At 39.8% G+C, this 19,317-nt stretch overlaps 1 protein-coding gene across 9 annotated transcripts in view; it reads left to right on the forward strand.

Annotated features, from left to right (window-relative positions):
• TMC5 (transmembrane channel like 5) overlaps nucleotides 1-18,977 on the forward strand; it is a 40,497-nt gene extending 21,520 nt beyond the window's left edge. For 7 of the 9 annotated variants that reach the window (XM_086854676.1, XM_086854675.1, XM_086854677.1 and 4 more), the window contains 22 exons: nucleotides 3,241-3,402; nucleotides 3,944-4,128; nucleotides 4,508-4,612; nucleotides 5,349-5,441; nucleotides 6,192-6,291; nucleotides 6,868-6,958; nucleotides 7,269-7,517; nucleotides 7,662-7,813; nucleotides 8,344-8,488; nucleotides 9,035-9,190; nucleotides 9,746-9,912; nucleotides 10,571-10,649; nucleotides 11,005-11,102; nucleotides 12,775-12,870; nucleotides 13,438-13,513; nucleotides 14,095-14,228; nucleotides 15,389-15,562; nucleotides 15,955-16,033; nucleotides 16,363-16,455; nucleotides 17,499-17,600; nucleotides 17,894-17,939; nucleotides 18,467-18,977. In XM_086854676.1, the coding sequence (XP_086710802.1) occupies nucleotides 3,329-3,402; nucleotides 3,944-4,128; nucleotides 4,508-4,612; nucleotides 5,349-5,441; nucleotides 6,192-6,291; nucleotides 6,868-6,958; nucleotides 7,269-7,517; nucleotides 7,662-7,813; nucleotides 8,344-8,488; nucleotides 9,035-9,190; nucleotides 9,746-9,912; nucleotides 10,571-10,649; nucleotides 11,005-11,102; nucleotides 12,775-12,870; nucleotides 13,438-13,513; nucleotides 14,095-14,228; nucleotides 15,389-15,562; nucleotides 15,955-16,033; nucleotides 16,363-16,455; nucleotides 17,499-17,600; nucleotides 17,894-17,939; nucleotides 18,467-18,558 (2,586 nt within the window). In that variant the 5' untranslated portion in view covers nucleotides 3,241-3,328 and the 3' untranslated portion in view covers nucleotides 18,559-18,977. The remainder of the gene's footprint in view (nucleotides 1-3,240; nucleotides 3,403-3,943; nucleotides 4,129-4,507; nucleotides 4,613-5,348; nucleotides 5,442-6,191; nucleotides 6,292-6,867; nucleotides 6,959-7,268; nucleotides 7,518-7,661; nucleotides 7,814-8,343; nucleotides 8,489-9,034; nucleotides 9,191-9,745; nucleotides 9,913-10,570; nucleotides 10,650-11,004; nucleotides 11,103-12,774; nucleotides 12,871-13,437; nucleotides 13,514-14,094; nucleotides 14,229-15,388; nucleotides 15,563-15,954; nucleotides 16,034-16,362; nucleotides 16,456-17,498; nucleotides 17,601-17,893; nucleotides 17,940-18,466) is intronic. The other 2 variants (XM_086854680.1, XM_086854681.1) reach the window with 1 other exon arrangement.
• Nucleotides 18,978-19,317: the final 340 nt, after the last annotated feature.

Here is a 19,317-nt window from a genome sequence, read left to right on the forward strand (position 1 = left end):
GTGGGTACAAAAAAATGGATAAAGAGTAAATAAGGAGCAGAGCTCATGATGATGAAGAGCAGTTGGAGGCAGACACTTTTCTGCTTCTTTCTGTCTGGCTGCTCTCTGGACCCCACTCTTACCAGGAGCAGCTGAGGGATGGGGAGAGTGGGATCTGGATTCTGGTAGGTGCCATTGCACTATAGGAGTAGGAAGTAAATCCATTTGGGCTCCAAATCCAACAAGCTGTTGGGAGAGACAGCAGCACGGTGGCTGTGAGGGGCTGTCACTCTCTTCCCATTTTTTAATCTCTTACTATGCCGTAGTAAGCAAATGAGTCTAGTGCTGCTGCATGTCATCTGTCACTGGGAAGATCTCTTGTAGCAGAGACACAATTTAGGTTGCTAAATTGAATTCAAGGTCTAAAACAGCAGAGCTGATGTTGGTTCCTGTAATTGACCCTGCTGACATCAATAAAACCACAATGGGAGGCCTGTAAGAGGTGGTGTTTGTTGGTGCTGGCTGGGTACTTTGGCAAGATGCAGTAAAGATAAGTGGCTTTTGCTTCCGTGTATGATTCACGCTGGTTCCATTGCTAATACATCAATCAGAGATGAGATTTTCTCCAGTGTAGTGTTTGATTAGTGTCAATTCACAGGCCCTTTAGATTTTCTGAGAGGATTTCCTGGTCTGTTGCACAAGTGTTGAAACTGTTGGGACTGAGACAGTGGAAGAGTAGTGATCAGTACTGGAATCCAGCTGTTGATGCAGAATGTAAAACTCCAGCTTGTCTCTCAAACTCACTTTTGGCTTCTAGAAATCAATCTGGTTTATTGTTTTTTCACCGTGAAGATGCGGGGAACATGCTAAACAGGACAGGGATTCATGAATAAAACTTGGATAACAGTGAAGCCCTGTGTAGTGATCCCCTACAAAATGAAACTATCTTTATGGAAATAGAGCACATTCAGCCTTCTGAATCACTTCTTCCATGGGTTCTATTCCCTTCATTCAACATTATTAAGTTATCTATGATGCAGTTCTGGAATTCCCTGGTTTTATTCCACTTCAAGATGTGTGCAAATAGTATTTACTTCATGAAATCATTTTTACTGAGGGATTACAGGTAAAGAGCTTGAAGGTCAAAGTGGCTTTCCTGAGACTTGATGCCAGGACAAAGTACTATTTTGACAAGACATTCATGTTTGATTTATTATATCCTACATGAGGATTAGTATCTATAGCAGAACATTACCTGCACATGAAGGGATGAAACTAACCTGGAATATTTTGTCAAGACCATTGATCTGTGACTTGAGTGCAGTAATTTTTCTGGGAAATGATCCAGAAGTATGAGTCTCCAAGCACTGCCTGGAGTTTCCTGACCTATATCATTACAGGGTTGAACAATTTAAGTGGAAAGCACTCACCCTCCACAGATCTTCTAACTTATTTACATATTAATGATCATTAAACCCACTGATCTTAAGCAGTTCTGTACTCCAGAGAAGGTGCACAGGATTTGTTTCAGCAAGATAAGTTGCTTGCTGAAACCCAAAAATTTAATCCACAAGCAGATGCCCCTCTGCAAAGGGAGTACTTGTCAAGATCCCACTTTCTGTCTTTCACAAATAACCTCTGACCTCCAGCAATTTATTTTTCCTTCTAAATAATTTTTAAAGGAAAAACTGGGTCTAAATGTCCTATCTTTTCCTGAAGCTATGGTTTGTTGCATTCCATCATAGGTTGAAAAGAAGAAGGTGATGGTTTAGTTTGAACATTACCTGCTTTGGGTTCTTTCTAGTGAGCTATGACTGGTCAGAAATGCAATGGCCAGATTTTAGTTTGTCTCAGCATACATGGAAAATTCATTTCAAGTCCTTAAAGCCTGGTGAGTGGAGAAAAAATTTTATTTTCAGATGCTGGGTTCAGTGTTAGCCTGTAAGTGTCCCTGCGGATTTTCATAGTGATCCTGGCATGCAATGTACCATAAGACTCAAAGAAAATAAAATGGGTAATGACAGAGCCAACAGAGAACCTGTCTTGGGCATTTTTGAGTTTCTGAGGAAGCCCTTATGGATTAGCCTCAAGGACTCTCAAATGAATAGGAGAAAGAAATGCTGGATGTGTTTTCCAGCCAGGCTGATCTGTTTCTTCTGTTTGGTTGATGTCAGCACGTTGGCTGATATGGATGGCTGATGCTTGATTTTGATTTTTTCTGACTTTGAAAAGCCCTCAGAAACTAGACACTATATAAATATCCATTTTGAAGATACTTTTCATATAATACTTTGCTGCAGTAAATATCACAAATAAAATCCACTGCAAATAAAGAAGTTTGTTGAGACTCTACTGTTGAAAGAGATTCAACTCTGCTTTTCCCAGGAATGGAGCTGAAATAAAAATAGGGTTTGATGGGTTTTGCTGGCTGTGCCCTTTATAGTTTATTTTTCCCTTCCCTGCTGTGGAATAGCTTGCCAGCTTAGGAAACTTGCACGGTGCCTTTAAAAACAAATGCTAAAAATAATTTCTTTTTTATTTTGAGTATGATTTTTGATTAATTGCAAGAATTGCCTGTTTAATTTGTATTCTGTTTTTCTAATATAACATTCCCTTTTTACCGACTCATGAGGACTCCCATTCAATAAATTCTGACTAAGTCTGGCTTGTTTAAGGTTCAAATGGGGCAGTCTGTGAGAAATCTAAAACCAGGCCTATTTAAAGGACTGAGGATTAAACCATTATAAGAGTCCTCATTAAGAATGAGTTTCTAGATGTTGTCAGCTCTGTACAAAGCCACTGTCCTGCAGGTCCCTTATTCACAACTAAGGCTTAGAGATGTGCTGCTAGCAAGGAAAAGAGAAGGCTTCACCTCTTTAGTTTTGGAAATATATGATTTTTTTTTTTTTTGAGAAAATTGGCACATTTGGCTTTTGCTGTTTAAGGAGGAGAGAGAGGACTTAAATCTTTTTTCTTAATGTTTTGACATGCTTCTAAAGCCTGGTCTCATTAGTGCTGGGAAAACTTCCGTGGCACTGCAGTCCCACAGGCTTGGAGAGACTTAACTATAGAGAAATATGAGTTTCTATTTGACCTGCAACTTCTGGTGGGCCCCAATTTCTCAATGGTGATGAAGCTACAACCACTGCTGATTTATACTGTTTCATGTTATTTGTTAGTAGAACAGCAGAATCTTGTGAGTTGCTAAAGTGGAGTACCTTCCTTTTAATTTTTATGTACCTGCATCTGTTTTGTAATCAGGTCTGTAATCAGTCTTTCCATTAACATATTAATGAAGCAGTAGAGACAAAAATAAGGAAGATTTCATCCTTCAAATCAAGGACTTGTCATGCATTATCATTACAATGAAGCCTTTGAAAATCCAGACTACCACTTCTCAGAGACATTGGAAATTGATAGAAGGTGAGTTTATTTTATTTTACTGTGTGCCATAAGAAATAAGGTTATTTATATGCAGAGGATACTTCTGCTCTGGAGTTTTAATTTGTGGATTTATTTTAATCCCTCCTTTATGCTTTCATTCTCAGATATATTTTTAGAACTCTTCCCAGGAAGACAGCATTCAGGGAAATGGTGTGTTTGCTTTTTACATGTTGGATGAATTTCAGCTAAATTTATTTATGTCATAATGTTGTACATATTTTTTAGTTCCAGTAATTTTCACAATGGGCTGTAACCTTGGATATCTTTGTTTTCCAAGCAGGTATTCCTGTTTAGTTAAGGGTCTAAGATAACTTCAGTCAGAGAAAATTTTAGCCTTCCTAATTCATTTGATGACCAAGTCAGAATTACAGTGTTGAAGTTCTAAATACAAAATACCTCTCAGTATCACAATTTGTTTTATAATAAACTTAAATTTGATGAGAATAGGTAGCAAATTATTCAGGATACCTATTGAGGGTTTTTCTGATTGTCAGGGTTTTCTTTTTTATTGCTTGCACAGAGGGAGCTCTCAAAGGAATCAATTCTCTCACCAAACTCCTTATGATTCATCTCTGCACGGTTCCTATGGAGAACACAGAGGGAGGGAGCAGAACTACCCTGTGGCCATCCCAATGTCCTCCCTGGGACCTGGCACTGACTACAGCCAGAATTTACCCAGCACAAGTCCATATGGAAATTTCACAGGTATGTAGTTCTCATGTGACCAGCTTAGAAGATCCCTGGAACAAATAACAGTTGTCTGTGCCACGAGGGAGTCCTGCAGCTCTGCAAAGCTCAACTCTGTAAATATTTTTAGCTTCATTTTTTTTTAAGCAGTTCAGGTATTTTATTAGCAAATCCATGGATTGTCTATTGTATTACCAGATCAATAAATATTGTCTTGTATGGACTGAGTAAGTTGTTGAGTACTAGGATGTATATTGGAGTGGAATATGGGAATTTTGTTGGGAATAGGTTGCTGTGTTGGCAGTAGATCTGGATTTTGTCATAGGGTTGGCATTCTGTGTCTGTAAATAGCCCATAGAAGTTTGCAACTTTGTGTAACTCTGGTTCCCTTCAACAGACAATATTTCCTTTGAGTCTGAGCCAGAACTGATTCACACCCGACATTCTACCCTCCATCTGCTGGATTATCCCTATACTCATGGAATTTCCAGTGGATCAGAAGGTAAGGATTGTGGTACATCACAATATTGCATGCCAGTCTTACCCTCCATAAAATAATACTAATAAATATTTTAAAGCCTTCTTGTTCAGGTATGAATATCTTCACATAATAAAAGGAGTCATAAATGGGGTCCTTCCACATCAGAGAGCTGAGCTCCACATTGGGATGTGACACTGGGACTGGCCATTAGCTTACTGGGAAGGCCAGGCAAGGAAAGCTGTGGCTAAATTCATTTGTGTCATGGCTGGAAGGCAGATGCTTTTAAGGAGTGTGGTCACCTGAGTTTGAATAAGTGGATGAAAGGAAGTGGAGAGAGCAGCTGCATTTTGGCCCCAGGGAAATAAGAGTTTGGCACATACGACTTACTCAGCATGATGGAGATGATTCTAAAATGCTCCCAACTGAAGGCAGGGGAATGATTTTTAAAGATAGGCTTTGTCTTCTAGGAATAAAATCTTGAATAATGAATGTGTGCATTTGTGAGTGGCTTAGATGGAGTTCTCCATGACAGCTAAAGACTGGGCTCAGTTTGTCTTTTCCAGCACTTACCTGAAAAAGTGCTTGTGGTTGTCAAAGACAACCACAAAGGAAAGAAGTGAGTGGGGGAGTGTGTTTGCATGAAATTAGTGAGATTGAAGGACAGACTTTTAACTTGTTCTTGCAAAAGTGAAATTTGAATTTCTTAAGTCAAATTGTCAGGACTATCTGGGCCTCCTAAAGAATGCATGCTATTTAGACAGCTTCATTCGGAGACGCAACCGAAGACCACCTGATGAGATCTTCATGGCTTTTTCCAGCACACTGGAAACAGATCCAGCGTGCAGTAAAGGTAGGGGATTAGCTAAGTGGTTCAATATTTGTCAGTATCTTCTACAAGGATGGTGTGGTTGATGCTGCTCTTAGTTTCTCACCAGAATTGTGGGTACAGCCCTTCTGTGATTATAGGGACAACTTAGGTTTGTGTTATGGTAGTGATTAATCTTTTATCCTCTCCTAACACACTCAAATCCCCTGATAAGTGAAATGCAGAGCAGTATGAAGGTGTTAAATTGTAGAAAGAAATGCTAAGCTCTTTATTAGAATTTGTTTGACCAGCTAATAGATTGCTTTCAGCCACTGTGTCTGGAATTAGCATCAAATTCCAACTATGCAGAAGCAGCCTGATTGTCAGGTCATAGAGATGTGTCTGTGGCATAGGTAGTGCTAAGTATGGGCACTAACATCAGCTAAAATTACAGAAGAAAAAAAGCAAAAGTTTATCTTTCAAATCAATATGCAGCATCACAGAAGTGTAACTATCAAACAATGTTTAAGCAATGGACCAGAATCTTGGAGTCTTGTCAGTATTTTATTTTCCTTTATATTGTAGCTCTTTCTGTGAACATTATTGGACTACTTTCTTGCATCTGATTAGAGTTCTGAGGGAACTGAAGATATTCTGGACAATATTATTAAGTCTCAGCTTTCACATCTTGGTAGCAGTGTGAATAGGGGATGTTGTTATATCCACTTCAGGCTGTGTATAAAAATGACTGTATTCTTATTCCCCAATTTTGGTTTTTGCATGGGTTTGATGCAGAGGAAGATTTAGTTGGAAGTCTTGCAAGTATGTCCACCAATGAAAGGATGAAAGCAATGCAGAAGATGCCAGAGACCATGGGAAAAAAGAGAGAGATTAGGTAAAAAGTTTATCTGTTTAGTTTTAAAAACATTTACTTCTAGCAACATCTGGCTATCAGTTATGGGGGTTTGCCATTTGCTGAGCTTTGGTTTATCATTTTATGACAAAGAACTTTTTAATGCACTTTTAAAAAGTTAATGTCTTGCAAGAGAAAATAATTTAACAGATAGAGATGAGAAGAATATCTATAGTAATACAAAACAGAAAATCAAGGTCCTGAGATTTAGTTATAAATGATGACCTGAGATTTATTTTCAGAGGAAACTTGGATGTTGGTCATTGAAAATGGAGAGGAGACAGCATTATCTCAACCATACATTTGTCTCCACACAAAATAAATTTAAATTGTGCTGCCAGTGTGAGTTACTGGAGGGGTTAGAACATGCTGTCATAGTAGGGACAGGAGCCAAGGCATCAGCTAATATAAAATGAATCAGTGAGAACATCTCTGTGTTGTACTAACTCTGTTCATGTGCACAGGGGTGAAATTATATTTGCAATATCTTCTTTGGCTTCTTGATTCAATTACAGCTCATACTATAATGCTTGTCACCCCTGCCCTGCTCTTCCACAGAAATAAAGTTCTTAAAGAAATAACAAAAAGATCAAGGCACCGTGGTGCTCAGCCTTCCTGCTGTAGACAGTGTCTGCAGGGAGCAGCAGTGGTAAGTACCAGAAACTTCTGTCAGTCACAACAGAGCAAACCACTCTAGCTGCAATGTTACCACTGTCTCCAGAGGAATCTGGTGTCCTGCTTCATGTTACTTCCCAAAGACCCAGTTAATTGCTGCAGTGTTCATTAATAATGACTTGCACTGCAGTAGCACCAGTTAACCATCTTATGGTATATGGAGTGAGGCAAATCCATTCTTAACATCAAAATGAGACTGTAACATTAAAATGTGGAACTTTATTATGTGAAATTGAGTCCTGTTTACTTGCTGAGATTCATCTCTCTCCTCTTTTTCCTTTCAGTCATTTCGGCGATTTGGAAATACCCTTTCAGAATATTTTCACCAGCTGCGGGTATGGCACAAGACTCTGAAGATCATTGGTGCTGAATTTGGAACAAGTGTTCTTTCCTACTTTGTTTTCTTGACGTGGCTGCTAAATTTTAACATCTTCTCATTCCTCATAAACTTTGGTTTCATCACAATTCCTCAGTTTCTTGCAGCAGAACCAAATAACCTTTCATTCACGGGCCTGGAGCTGCTCACTGGAGCTGTAAGTATTTAAATTTAATCACACCTGTAATTTCATGATAAGGAATAGGACAGCTCCCACCTCCAGTAATTGTTCTTCAGGTGATGATTCTTTCCACCATGGAGGTTATAGAAAATATTCTGAATGATGTCCTTGTCTTTTCAGGGTTATTTTCAACAAACAGTGCTCTACTATGGATTTTACACCAATGCTACAATCAGTAAAACGGAGCATGGTCCATCTTACAACATGCAGCTGGCCTATATCTTCACTGTTGGAATATATTTTGTCATCTGTTTTCTTATCTTGTTGTTCAGGTAAACTGACTGTGAATTCCTATTTCTCTTCTATTAAGTGGAAAATAGCCACACAATAAAAAAACCCATCCTGTCAACAGAAGTAATAATTACATGAGTACATTTCTGTAAGTCTTCATTTCCAAGTGTAAAGTTTAAGTAGAAATTTCTGCTCAAAGGCAAGTCTTCAGGAATCAAACCTTTATTACAGAAATTAAAAATAACTGCAAAATAGTAAGGGACATACAGAGAATCCCACTTCAAACTGGGAATATTGTGGTCCCCTTTTGTAAGCTGTTGCTCCTAACATTGTTTCTTATTGATGTGGCCTTCCAGAGGCCAAAGATTGTTAGCAACAATCCCAAGATGGAAATGCTAGAGTTTCTTACATTAAAATTTATTTTCCACGTTGTTGTATGTGACATACGGTGACTTAGGTCCAATAAACTTGTGGTGTGATGGAAAAGCTGACAAATCTCCCTCCTTGCCCTGCTGTACAGACTTGATGAATTTCCCTGTTACACATCTGACCAATTTAATTTTCATTGCAGCATGGCAAAATTCTTCTCCAGGAACTTCACTAACCCTGAGCTATTTTCTGTGAATGCCAGCAAGTTGCTCTGCATTTGGGACTTCAATATAACTAATGAAAAAGCTGTGAAGCTGAAACAGAAGAATCTCCACACACAAATAAAGGTACAAACCACAGGAGGTACAAAACTAATGTGCATGAGTCATTCTTCTAGAGACTTAATTGTGCATACAAATTTGTGTGTGCACATACAAGTCTCTGGCAGAGTGACACAAGCATGCTAGTTCTGTGCCTAAGAGATTTAAATCTTCCTGGCTTCCTGAGTTTCATTTGGTCTGAGCTCCTGGCATTGGCTTAACTACTTGTTTTCCTTTTCTGTTTAAGCTACATATAAATATTTGTATGCTTCTGTTCTATTGAATGAGTCTCTGTGACTGCTATATATTTGCTGTACAGAATATTTCTTCTGTTTTCTCTCCTTCCTGCTATTTAAATATTTTATAAACAAAAAGCAGGCTGGAAATATTATCTGTGAAACTTGACTTCTAGGATAGGAACAAAAAGTTGCCCAGTAAATGTTCCTAGGATGTTACTCTGCCCAAGTTCTAGAGCAATAATCTTTCATTCTGTTTCTCAGGTAGTTCCTTGAAACGAGTTTTGCCTTATGCTGTTGTCTAAGAACTTCTTCATAAGGAATTGTTTCTCTGCAGGAAGGCCTCACTGAAGTAAACACAGAAGTTCTAAGTTTTTCTGTAAAGGAGAGAGTTCTTCGTCTTGCTATTCATCTTCTTGCTTGGGTTGCTTCCCTGGGAACAGCAGTAGCTGCTTGCACTGGTGTTTACTTCCTCTCCATTAATAACCTCGAGGTAAGGCCAAGATTTGTGTTTTTCACATAGGTGTTTCACACTGAGCACGAGCACTGGTCTGCTCACTAGGAGGAGCACAGGGGAGCAGAGCTGCTGTTGCTGCCAGAGCACACACAAATTCTACTGGACCTAAAGAGCTGCTTTGCAAGGCCTGGGGCATGGTCCCCCCACTGGGGACTATGGCAAGAGTGTGGGACCTGAGGGGTCTGAGCAAATCTCCCTCCTCTCTCCAGCAGCTGCTTGCCTGGGCCCATGGTCAGCTTAGGGACAGTGCATCTGGTGACCTGGGGACAAACAACCCCAGCTGCTTCTCTCCTGCCCCTTCTCCCCCAGGAACTGCATTTCAGCTGGGGCTCCCACCCTTGGTCCCACATGATTTAGGGGAAGGGGAGAGGGTCTCTGTGCTGCTGCTCATGGGCCCCTAAAACATGACAGTCTCTAACCTGAGAACACACAGGGAGGAGAGCCAGGGGGCTTTCCTGTGAACACACCTTGAGGCAGCATTTTGGTTAAGGCGCTAAGTTTGGGTTGTTTGATTATGTTTTTTTCTTTAAGCTGTTTATGAAAGGGCATAGAAATGATCTAGAGAGCCAAACTGCCACGTTGGTGCTACCTGTGATTGTATCTCTCCTCAACACATTGATCCCATTCTTCTTCTCCTGGCTCGGGCACCTGGAGAAGTTTCAGACTCCTGGACAGCACATATATGTCACTATTGCCAGGTATTTCTTGCTGCCTCCTCTTAGTGTTTTCAGCCTGAAGCTGTCAGAGTTCTTTGTATAAAAAGCTGTGTCTGGGTGGTGTGGAGGGAATAGGGAGCTATGGAGGAGAATTCATCTTCTCCAAAGGCTTCTGTATGCTCTTGTCTTAGTAACCATTTGTCTTTTATAAGCTTCTGGGATGTTATGTCTCTGCATGCGGATGAGGAATGGTTTCCCTCCCAGCTGGCTGCACTGTGACACTGGGCTTGTACCAGTCCTTGATGGCCCCTGGGCTGTTGGCCCCTCCCCAGGAAAGGAAGGGAAGAGAAAGAGGATTGAGGTCATCTCACTTAAAAACAGATGCCTGGAGTTTACACTGCCTAACCCTGGTGGCCCTCAGCCCTCTCTCCCCTGAGGAGCCCCCACACCCACCCAGCATCCTGTTAGGCAGATGTCAGTGCCAAGGTTGTCAAGTGTCAGTGTCAAGGTGTGCCCAGCTCCCCTTCTGCCAGGACAATAGAACAATGCCACACCTGACCTCCCAGGAGAGCTCCTGTTAGTCCTGGCACTCTGCAGTGCCAAGAGGAGGTAAAAAAGTGTAACCAATGGTCACCCTGCCATCACTCCCTTCAGGCATGGACCAGCTGTTGGTGCAGTTATTGTTCCTTCTTCTTTTTAGAAATATCATCCTGAAAATGTCAATTGTTGGAATACTGTGCTACTACTGGCTTAACATTGTGGCTACCTCACAGTCACAGGTAAAGTTTCAAAACCACAAACCTTTGACTTACAGCGCCAGATTAGGAACCATTTGGATAAGAGACTTGCTTCAGCAAAGGCAAGCACTGAGCTCCTACCCTAACAGTTTTTATTAGCAACTTGAGAGAAATTAACTGTAGAAAAAAATGGATGGCCCAGCTCAAGTCTCAGCTGGATGGCAGCATTGTTCACTGAGAAGTCAGCTATGATTTGCCAGTCTGCTAGAATATATTTGATCAAGTTTTCAGATCTTTGATCAAGTTTCAGATGCCTGAGTATTTGGAACAATGTTTTAATAACAATTTTTAACTTCTAGTATGTTTTTGTTTTTATTTTTTTTTCTATTTCTTAAAGTGCTGGGAAACTTTGGTTGGCCAAGATATCTATCGTCTTGTTCTAGTTGACTTCATATTTTGTTTGCTTGGCTCTTTCTTTGGAGAGTTTTTACGAAGGTGAGCACTACTTTTCTAATCTTGTTTGCATTCATTGACCAAAGATATAATCTGTTTTCTCCATGTGTGAAAAGTCCAGCAGAAGCATGGCTGTGGCACCACTGAAGTTTCCTTGATTTTCCCTACCAGGCAGAGTCTCTGTGTACATGCCTTGTGTATACTGCTGCTCCTCCTTAGAAGGAGGTCAGTGTGTCCTTTCTCCCTCTGGAGATGGAACACACACGGGGAGGAGGCCACATTCTACTCTCATGGATTTCCTGAGAGTGAGGTGAAAACAAGTTCTTTTCTGCATAAGAATGGACATGCCACTGCCTTTCTTTGGTGTACCCTACTGTGATTTTTTCCCTCTTAGTTATGTTACTATAGCATCCACAAATTTAAAATCTGATTTTCAGTCTTATTAAGCATAAAATGAGTCTATCAAATGTAGAGGTCTGCAGCACGATAAATGAGAAAGTATTGTGAACTGGATGTCAATACAGCTCTGTATATAAGGAAAAAATAATTTACTTCTAACATCTGCTGTGTGAACCTTCCTAGTGCCAAACATTACTTATGGCTTAGGCAGTATTTAAGTGCTTGCCAGCTCTACAGAGCATTTAGATCCCTGGCCATACTTTTGTGTAGGGAGATCCATTATTTGTTCTCTGCCCATGATTTGAACAAGACTGGTTTACAAGGTAGGGCTTTGTTAACTTTGTGTTGAATTAATACAAAACAATGTTGAGAAGCTCTTGAAGACTTTTCTCCATGGCTCTTGCCAGTATACTTTAATCTTCCTGTTCTTGTTGTATTCAATAGGAAACCACCTCCCAGCAAAAGGTCACAGAACTAAAAGTGCAATGTCAGCTGTGATGAATGGTCTCTCCTAAGCTGGGCAAAAGCACCTGACGTAGGCTTGTGAAAGGTTAAAAGTACAATTGCTTGTATTTAATATTTTATGCTCAGAGTAACCTCCTGAAAGCCAAGCTCTGTTGATGATGCAGTTGATAAGGTGGTATCAAGATGTGATTGTTACCAAAATGTTTATTGCTTTTGCTACAACAAGCAAAAAGCTGAGTCTCCACAGCTCAGGAAAAATGAGGTGACTAAAAGGGATTGTTGGTCCTCAGTAGGAATCCTCTCAGTACTTGCTTACCTGTCTGTTTCAGCTCCTTGCAACCTCAGTTAGTTTGAAGTAGGATGTATTTTTGAGGGTACATTAAAAGTATCAGTGTACAAATGTCATTTTTTTTAATTGAGGCTGAAAATTCTCAGGACCTGAAAAAGCTGTTACGGTTTTATACTGAGGCCCCTTGACATTTCAGCTGCTTAAGCACAAGGATACTTGTGCTTAACGTAACAAGTAATTACTATAGTATAGATATGTCCTGATACAGTAAGAAATCCTTGTTGGTTTTCTGTTTCAATTGGATGAAATATATACTAGGTCTTACTTCAACTCTGCTTTGTTTTACAGGATTGGGTTTTTTTTTTGCCGAATTATTTCATTTTTGCTGAGCTATTGAATGAATGAGCTGTGACTGCTTTGCATGACATTAATGCAGCCTCTAAATAATTTGTCATTGATGCTTACATTCAGAAGGTCATTTACACAGGGATTTCTACAGACAACTTTATCATTTAGCAAATGCTATTGTGCTATAATTTTTGGTTTATCCCCCATCCCCAGAATTATTGGAACTACAGTCTGCATGAACCTGGGGCTGCCAGAATTTGATATTGGACGAAGCGTTTTAGATTTGATCTATTCTCAGACTTTGACCTGGTAAGTGTTCAATTTACAGCCATAACTTCATCTGCACATAGAACTACAATGGAAAAAAATCTTATTCCCAGAAAGAACAGGATAAATGACTGGGAGATGAGCTGTTCAGTGCCTTTGGTAAGGATTGTGACTTGCCAAAGTAATTATGTGGATAGAAACAATAACTTCAGTCAGTAGTTTACCCAGTGGCCACCTGGTGTGGGAGAAACCTGATAGGTTCCTGCAGGAATATCCTGGAGTTTTGTTTACTTCCCCACTGGGATGGTGCTCTTGTTGAAATAGTCTCAGTATTAAATGCTGGAAAAGATGCCTTATTTCCAAGAATGAGTGTTACTCCAATTATAAGAGGGTTCTGCAGATCTGTACATAGATGTGTGTTTAAAATTCCATATTTTCCAAGGTGGACTTACTGCTAGAGGATCAAGGGTAACAAAATCACATTTCCAAATAATTCCACACTATCTGTACATGAAATTATTGTGGTATTTTTCTTCTTTCAGTGCACTGAGAACTGAATGGTGAATAGTGAAGATGTAACTTTTTTCTTCTATAAATCCTTTCTTGTAGGATTGGTATCCTGTTCTCACCTCTGTTGCCTGGTATCCAGATGATAGCATTTTTTATAGTATTTTTTGTGAAAAAGGTAACAAACTTCATATGTATTCATCATAAATAATAAAGCAGTAAAATTAAAGGCTGGAGAACTAGCAGTGGACAAGTGCCTATGTCAGTACAGACACTCAGCCTGTGGCTGTGCCTTTGGCCTCCCAGTTACTCTCCATCAACTCCCCTCTGTGAAGTTATCTAGGTGTAAGCAGAGTGATTCAGCTAAAGATCATGGCAGAAATATCTTATTTTCAGAATTCTTTGTCTTAGTAGTATGACCAGATGATAAGTTGTTTGTTGGGTCATGAAGCAGTTTGTAGTGTTGAATGTAGAAGAGCAAAGCTGTAGGTAGAAAGATGGATTCAAATTTCCCTGAACCATGAGTTTGCATATGCTACAAAAGACTTCTGAAGAACCCAACAGAACCTCCTTTTACCTCTTACTGTTTTAAGACTATACTCTTGAAGTTTTCTAAAACGACACTGTATCTATCAAATTCACATAAAAATTGTTCTTGGAAACTCCTGATAGATGCTTTCAGCAATTTCAGTGGGATTGACTTAAACCAAGTTGAAGTGGCAGGTAACAGCATCCTAAAGTATCTTCATCTCTTTAAAGGTCAGCCTGAGGAGGAATTGCCAGCCCCCTCGCAAAGTGTGGAGAACTGCTCAAATGACGACATCATTCATTTTTCTGCTGCTTTGTCCTTCCTTGCTTGGAGTCCTGTCTGTCATTGGAGTCACTGTCTGGAGGTATGGAAGATCACTGACATTAAGGGCTATTAAATTATGCTGTGTGACCTGACACCAGGCAGAGGAGTCTGCAGTTCTCTGTAAAAGAATTTATATTAATTGCTGGTGGAAGGTTTCAGGTGTTCATGAGATGTTCTGTATTCTGAAAACAAGACTTGCTCTGTCAGCTTGTGAGAACGTGGCTCACTGAGTAACTTGTCCCACGAGAAAGTGACAGGAGAAACAAAGTTGCTTTGAAGTTTTGGATTCTTATTTAAATGCATCAAATTTTACTTTTCCTCCTCTTGAAAAAGTTTCTGTGACCAAGTCCTAGTTCCTAGCTTACTTCTAGTATAGGTGATTCTGGGTCTGCAGCAGAGAAACACCTCAGTGTTTCAGTTCAGGGAAAACTCAGTTGAGGTCAGCTTCTGGATTGTTTATGAACTTCAGAGGTTCTTTCTGCAGGCAGTGCTGACTCTGTAACAATGCATCTGGGTTGTTACCAATATTTTAAAGCTTCTTTGGTTTTGTGTGTGTTACTTTGGTCACAGGCAGGAGGGCAGCATGGATATGCTTTTCTCTTGACAAGTCAGAAACATGATTTTGATATTTAGTGAGACAGGAGACTGCACATGAAACCAGGTGGGATGAAAGCTATCAGAGCCATCATTTCCAGATGTCAAGTGGGAATTTCAGACTCTCTGGAGTGGTTCAGTATCAAAGCAAACACTTTCCTATTTCAGTCTACCTGAAAATGTTAATTCTAATAATGTGCTGCTCCATTTCACCATATTCTGTTGTTACTGAAGATCTGCAGCGACTCGTGTCCCTGCAGACAAGGTGAAATGATGGTTCCTTGTGATGAAATGTTTTAAAAATACAGTTTTTCAATTTCCTGTAGCAGATTATTGACTTGTTCTATTTATGTTAAGATTGTGCTTGGTACTGATCCACTGCAGCAAGGACTCATGTCTCATTGCATACTCTGGGTGGGCATTTAATGGCTGGAGAGGGACACAAGTTAAAAATGAAATACAGATCATGGAAGCACCCTCAGAGTTCCAAAGACAGTAGAGGGCTATAGAAAACTGAGGAGCATCTTGATGTGCAAAAATCACAGTATTAACTAATTGACTGGTTAACATATGAAATTGTAAGTAGCTGTTTTATCACACTCTCAGGTTAAAACCTTCAAAAGAATGTGGTCCTTTCAGAGGTTTGTCTTCTATGTATGCTGCAGTCACTGAGTGGATACAAATACTGGAAAGTTACACTGCCTCAAAATGGGTAGTTTGGATCTACCATAACTTAATTACAAATCAACTTTTCTTCTTCATCCTCTCTACTTTTGTACTGTAAGTATCTGCTAATGAAAAGAACCAGAAAAAGGCCTTAAGTGGAAAAAACTGGCGATGACAGAGTCATTCTATGTTATTTTGTTATCCAAAATGCATCTTGTATTGTTGACTCACTTAAATATACCTCTCACCTTGAATACAAGTCCATAAATTTTTGGGTCTTTTCCAAAATAATGTTTTAAGCAATTTCATAATTTGCCATGTTTTAAGCAAATCCATGTGTTTGCCATTCCTTGTGTAATTGAATATATCTATTTTATATGTGTGTGTGCATATACAGAGAAGTGTGTCTTTTAATGGGTTAAAATGAACAAGATACATTTCTATCTTGACACTGGCTAGAATTAAGTGCTCATATGTTGGACCATTTTTTGTTTTATTTTGTTTAGAATTGTTACTTATATTTACTGGCAAATAATACGAGGAAGAAAGACCATGACCAGACTCTTACTTAAGCAAATCAATAATGTAAGTTTGGCTTTCAGCTGTATCTTTTGTATAATTTGGCTTCTATGTTGATTGTCTCATCCAGCTTTGTGGGGCTGTAACCTGTTTTTCCTACAACTGTGCAAAGGAAGGGTGGGAGTCCTTCCCCATGGGAGTTGCAGGGAAATATAACTCAAAAAAAGTTGTAGCAAAAGAATTTTATCTTCAAGATGTGCTGCTGCAGCTCCCTCTGCAGACAGATTATTTTAGAATAGAAGGAATTTTTCTGGTCACCGGTTACTTACAGGCCTTGAGCCACTCAAGGATAATTAATGCATTCCAGCTAATGATCAAATATGTCTTGACTACAGGTAGGAAAAGATAAGCAGTTTCTGCGCAGAAAGCTACAGGCAGAGCAAAGGGCAAAACGAAGCTCATCTGCACGGGGAGGAAGAGGCCAGCAGGTCAGTGTGACTGCTCAGCTTCTCCTCTTTAATTACTTGGTAGGGTTCCATGGGGCTCCTCCAGCTGTGCAAACAGGCTGCTGGTTTGGGAAAAGTCTGTACTTAAAACTTCATCTAAATGTTTACTACTTAATTCCAGACAGCAAAAGGATGCTGTGAAAGGTCCCTAACTGTTTGTTCCAGGCTGGAATTCAACCTGATAAGGATATAGGAAAGTCCTTACCCTCACCAGACATAATTTATGGTTATGAAACTTCAAGAAAATGTTTAATGTTAATGTGCAGTGATGGTCACCAAAGGGTTTGGTCACACTTGAACCTTGCCTAAGCTAACAAGGAGGCTGCCTTCCTCCCTGGCTATGGATTTCCTTAAGGGGTTATGATTTGTGGTTATTTTTAGTTGAGGTAAAACAGAGTGCTTTGACCTAACCCCATTTTAAATCACATACAACATTGATAGACATCTATTGTCCTAAACTTAAATTTCTTTTTCAAGGCAGTCCTGCCTGCTCAGCCATCAAATTAGTGTTAAAATGAGGACATATAGGTCCTGTCTGGTGTTTTTATTTGGGTTGAGTAAAATCTCCTTGATCTACATACTGATAAAGTGTTTGCTACGTTCCTCTCCTTCCTCCCAAAAAACAAATTCCCCTGTATGACTTAAAATGATTATATAAATGAAAAAAATAATTTAAATTGATCTCTTGTTAACTATAAATATATGTGTGATAATACAAATAAATATTGACTGTAAAGAGATAAGCTGAATACGAATGGGCATTTTCTATGTGCTGGGGATTTTCAACCTGTGCCTGTGTTGAGTGTCAGGAGTGGGACTCCTGAGAGGGAGGTTTGGTTACCTACCAAGTGTGGATGTTCTTGTAGTTGTTAATGTCAGATTTCAGAAGGAGATGCCAGAATGACCTCATTGTGGATTTAGTGGAAAAGCCATCTCCCTGAAACAAGGGAGATGAGCAGTGCTGACCATACAGTCACAGCTGGAAGCCAGAACACAGACTGCTGATGCCAAATACTGTTTTTCAGAGAAGCTCCTCTTCATACCACCCCTCCAGGCAACCTGCCCAGGAGGTGCCAGGCTACCCAGGAAGGGCATTTGACACAAACCAAAACACATCCTACGATGAGGTGAGATGGTCAAAAGAGGGAAATGTAGATTGCCCTAAATAGAATCTGGGGCAGGACATAGGTGATGGGTGTATGTATAGCAAAGTCCTGTATGCATGGAAACAAATTTAAAGATTAACTTGAACAGATATAAAAATGTGATCAGAATAGCTACTGAACACTCATAATCACAAACTTGCTCAAGACTTGGAGAGTATGGTTTTGTTACTGATAACTGTTATCTTTTCAAGCACAAGGTAACACACATGGGAAGGAAATAATGACCTAAACCTGTTTGTGAATTTTGTTTTCAGCATCCCTTTTCTGCTGAGATCTTGAGCAGCAGTGACTTTCTACCAGGTAAGCAACTAAGATGAAACACAGAAAGCTCTTAAAAATTCAGCTCAGTAAAAATGTTTGATGTACAGACACAGTGTGTGACAGCTGCATGTCCAGGACACAGCATTTTAGCGTCTTGTGTAAAGAGAAAACAAAATGACTGGGCTTCTGGGGTGAATATTTTCTATAGGTTGTGCTTTTTGGTAGCTTGTTCTGGTGTTGGTGACTTCTAAAGACTGACCACCAGTTTCTGTGTACTAGAGTGTAATTCCTGGGTAAACAAACCATTTTGTCTTATGGAAGCACCCAACAGACAGGCAAAACTTTAAATCACGTTAGAAACAGACTTCACATCTTGGTGTGAATCTCGGTCACTAATGCTATAGAGCCCTGAGAACATCATGCTCAAAATAAAATGAAGCTATGGGATCCTGGTGGTAGTTTGAACTTCCATGTAACTTCATCCCAAGAACTTGACAGATGGGGTGTTCTGGAGGGGTGCTTGTCCCCAGCAGTGCAGTTAACGCTGTTTGCCTTGCGGGGAGCAGGCTGGGAGCCCGGTGCCGCCCGGGCCGTGGCGCTCGCCCTGCGCGCCAGGGAAGCGGCGCTGGCAGAGGACAGCGGAGGATTTCAGCCCTGAGCAGCACCCAGTGAAGAAGGCACTGTCTGCAGAAAGCCATCCTCTGTTGCACTAATGACTGAATCACCCAAATACCTATTTTACATCTAAATGGAAGAAAAAATAATAGAAGAACAGATTGCAAAATGCATCAGGACATCAGTTTTTTTTACTGTGTTAGGGAATATCCACCTGTTGAGGTTTTGCAGCAGTGGTATTTGGTGACAGCCTTCCCTCAGGACTGGCATCACCTCGATGCACTAAGGCTCCCTCCACAGCTGACCATGTGTTGTTGACTAAATAAAAGGAAACTTGTGCCTAACTGTAAACAAAAGTTCTGTTTTAAAAATATTTTTCTAACAGTTACATTGTTTAAATCTAAAATAATGTTTTGCTCTATACCAAACCTGAAGTATTGGTCAAATAAACAGAAGTATATTGAAGTGCAGTTGTTTTTACTTGTTGTTTTTAATGACTGAGACATTGTAATGGCTGTGACATAATTTGTGTGAACAGGGTTCATTTTTCTGAGCCACTTTTAGTTTATTAGAGTCACTTAAGAGCAGCTTTGATGAAGCCATCAGAACTAAGAGTGACTACTTAGCAAATTCTCATCTGTGTAAAACTATTACTTGTAAACTGAAAGTTTATACATATTTTCCTATAAAGGACTGATTGGAATTAGCACAAGTAAGATTTATTTTTTTATCACGTATGACTGTCAGATTTGATGCAACTTCTTTTTATTCAAGGCCACAACTTTGCCAACACCATGACAAT

The sequence above is a fragment of the Cyanistes caeruleus genome, chromosome 17 (assembly GCF_971803275.1).
Source record: "Cyanistes caeruleus chromosome 17, bCyaCae1.hap1.1, whole genome shotgun sequence".
Lineage (NCBI taxonomy): Eukaryota > Metazoa > Chordata > Aves > Passeriformes > Paridae > Cyanistes > Cyanistes caeruleus.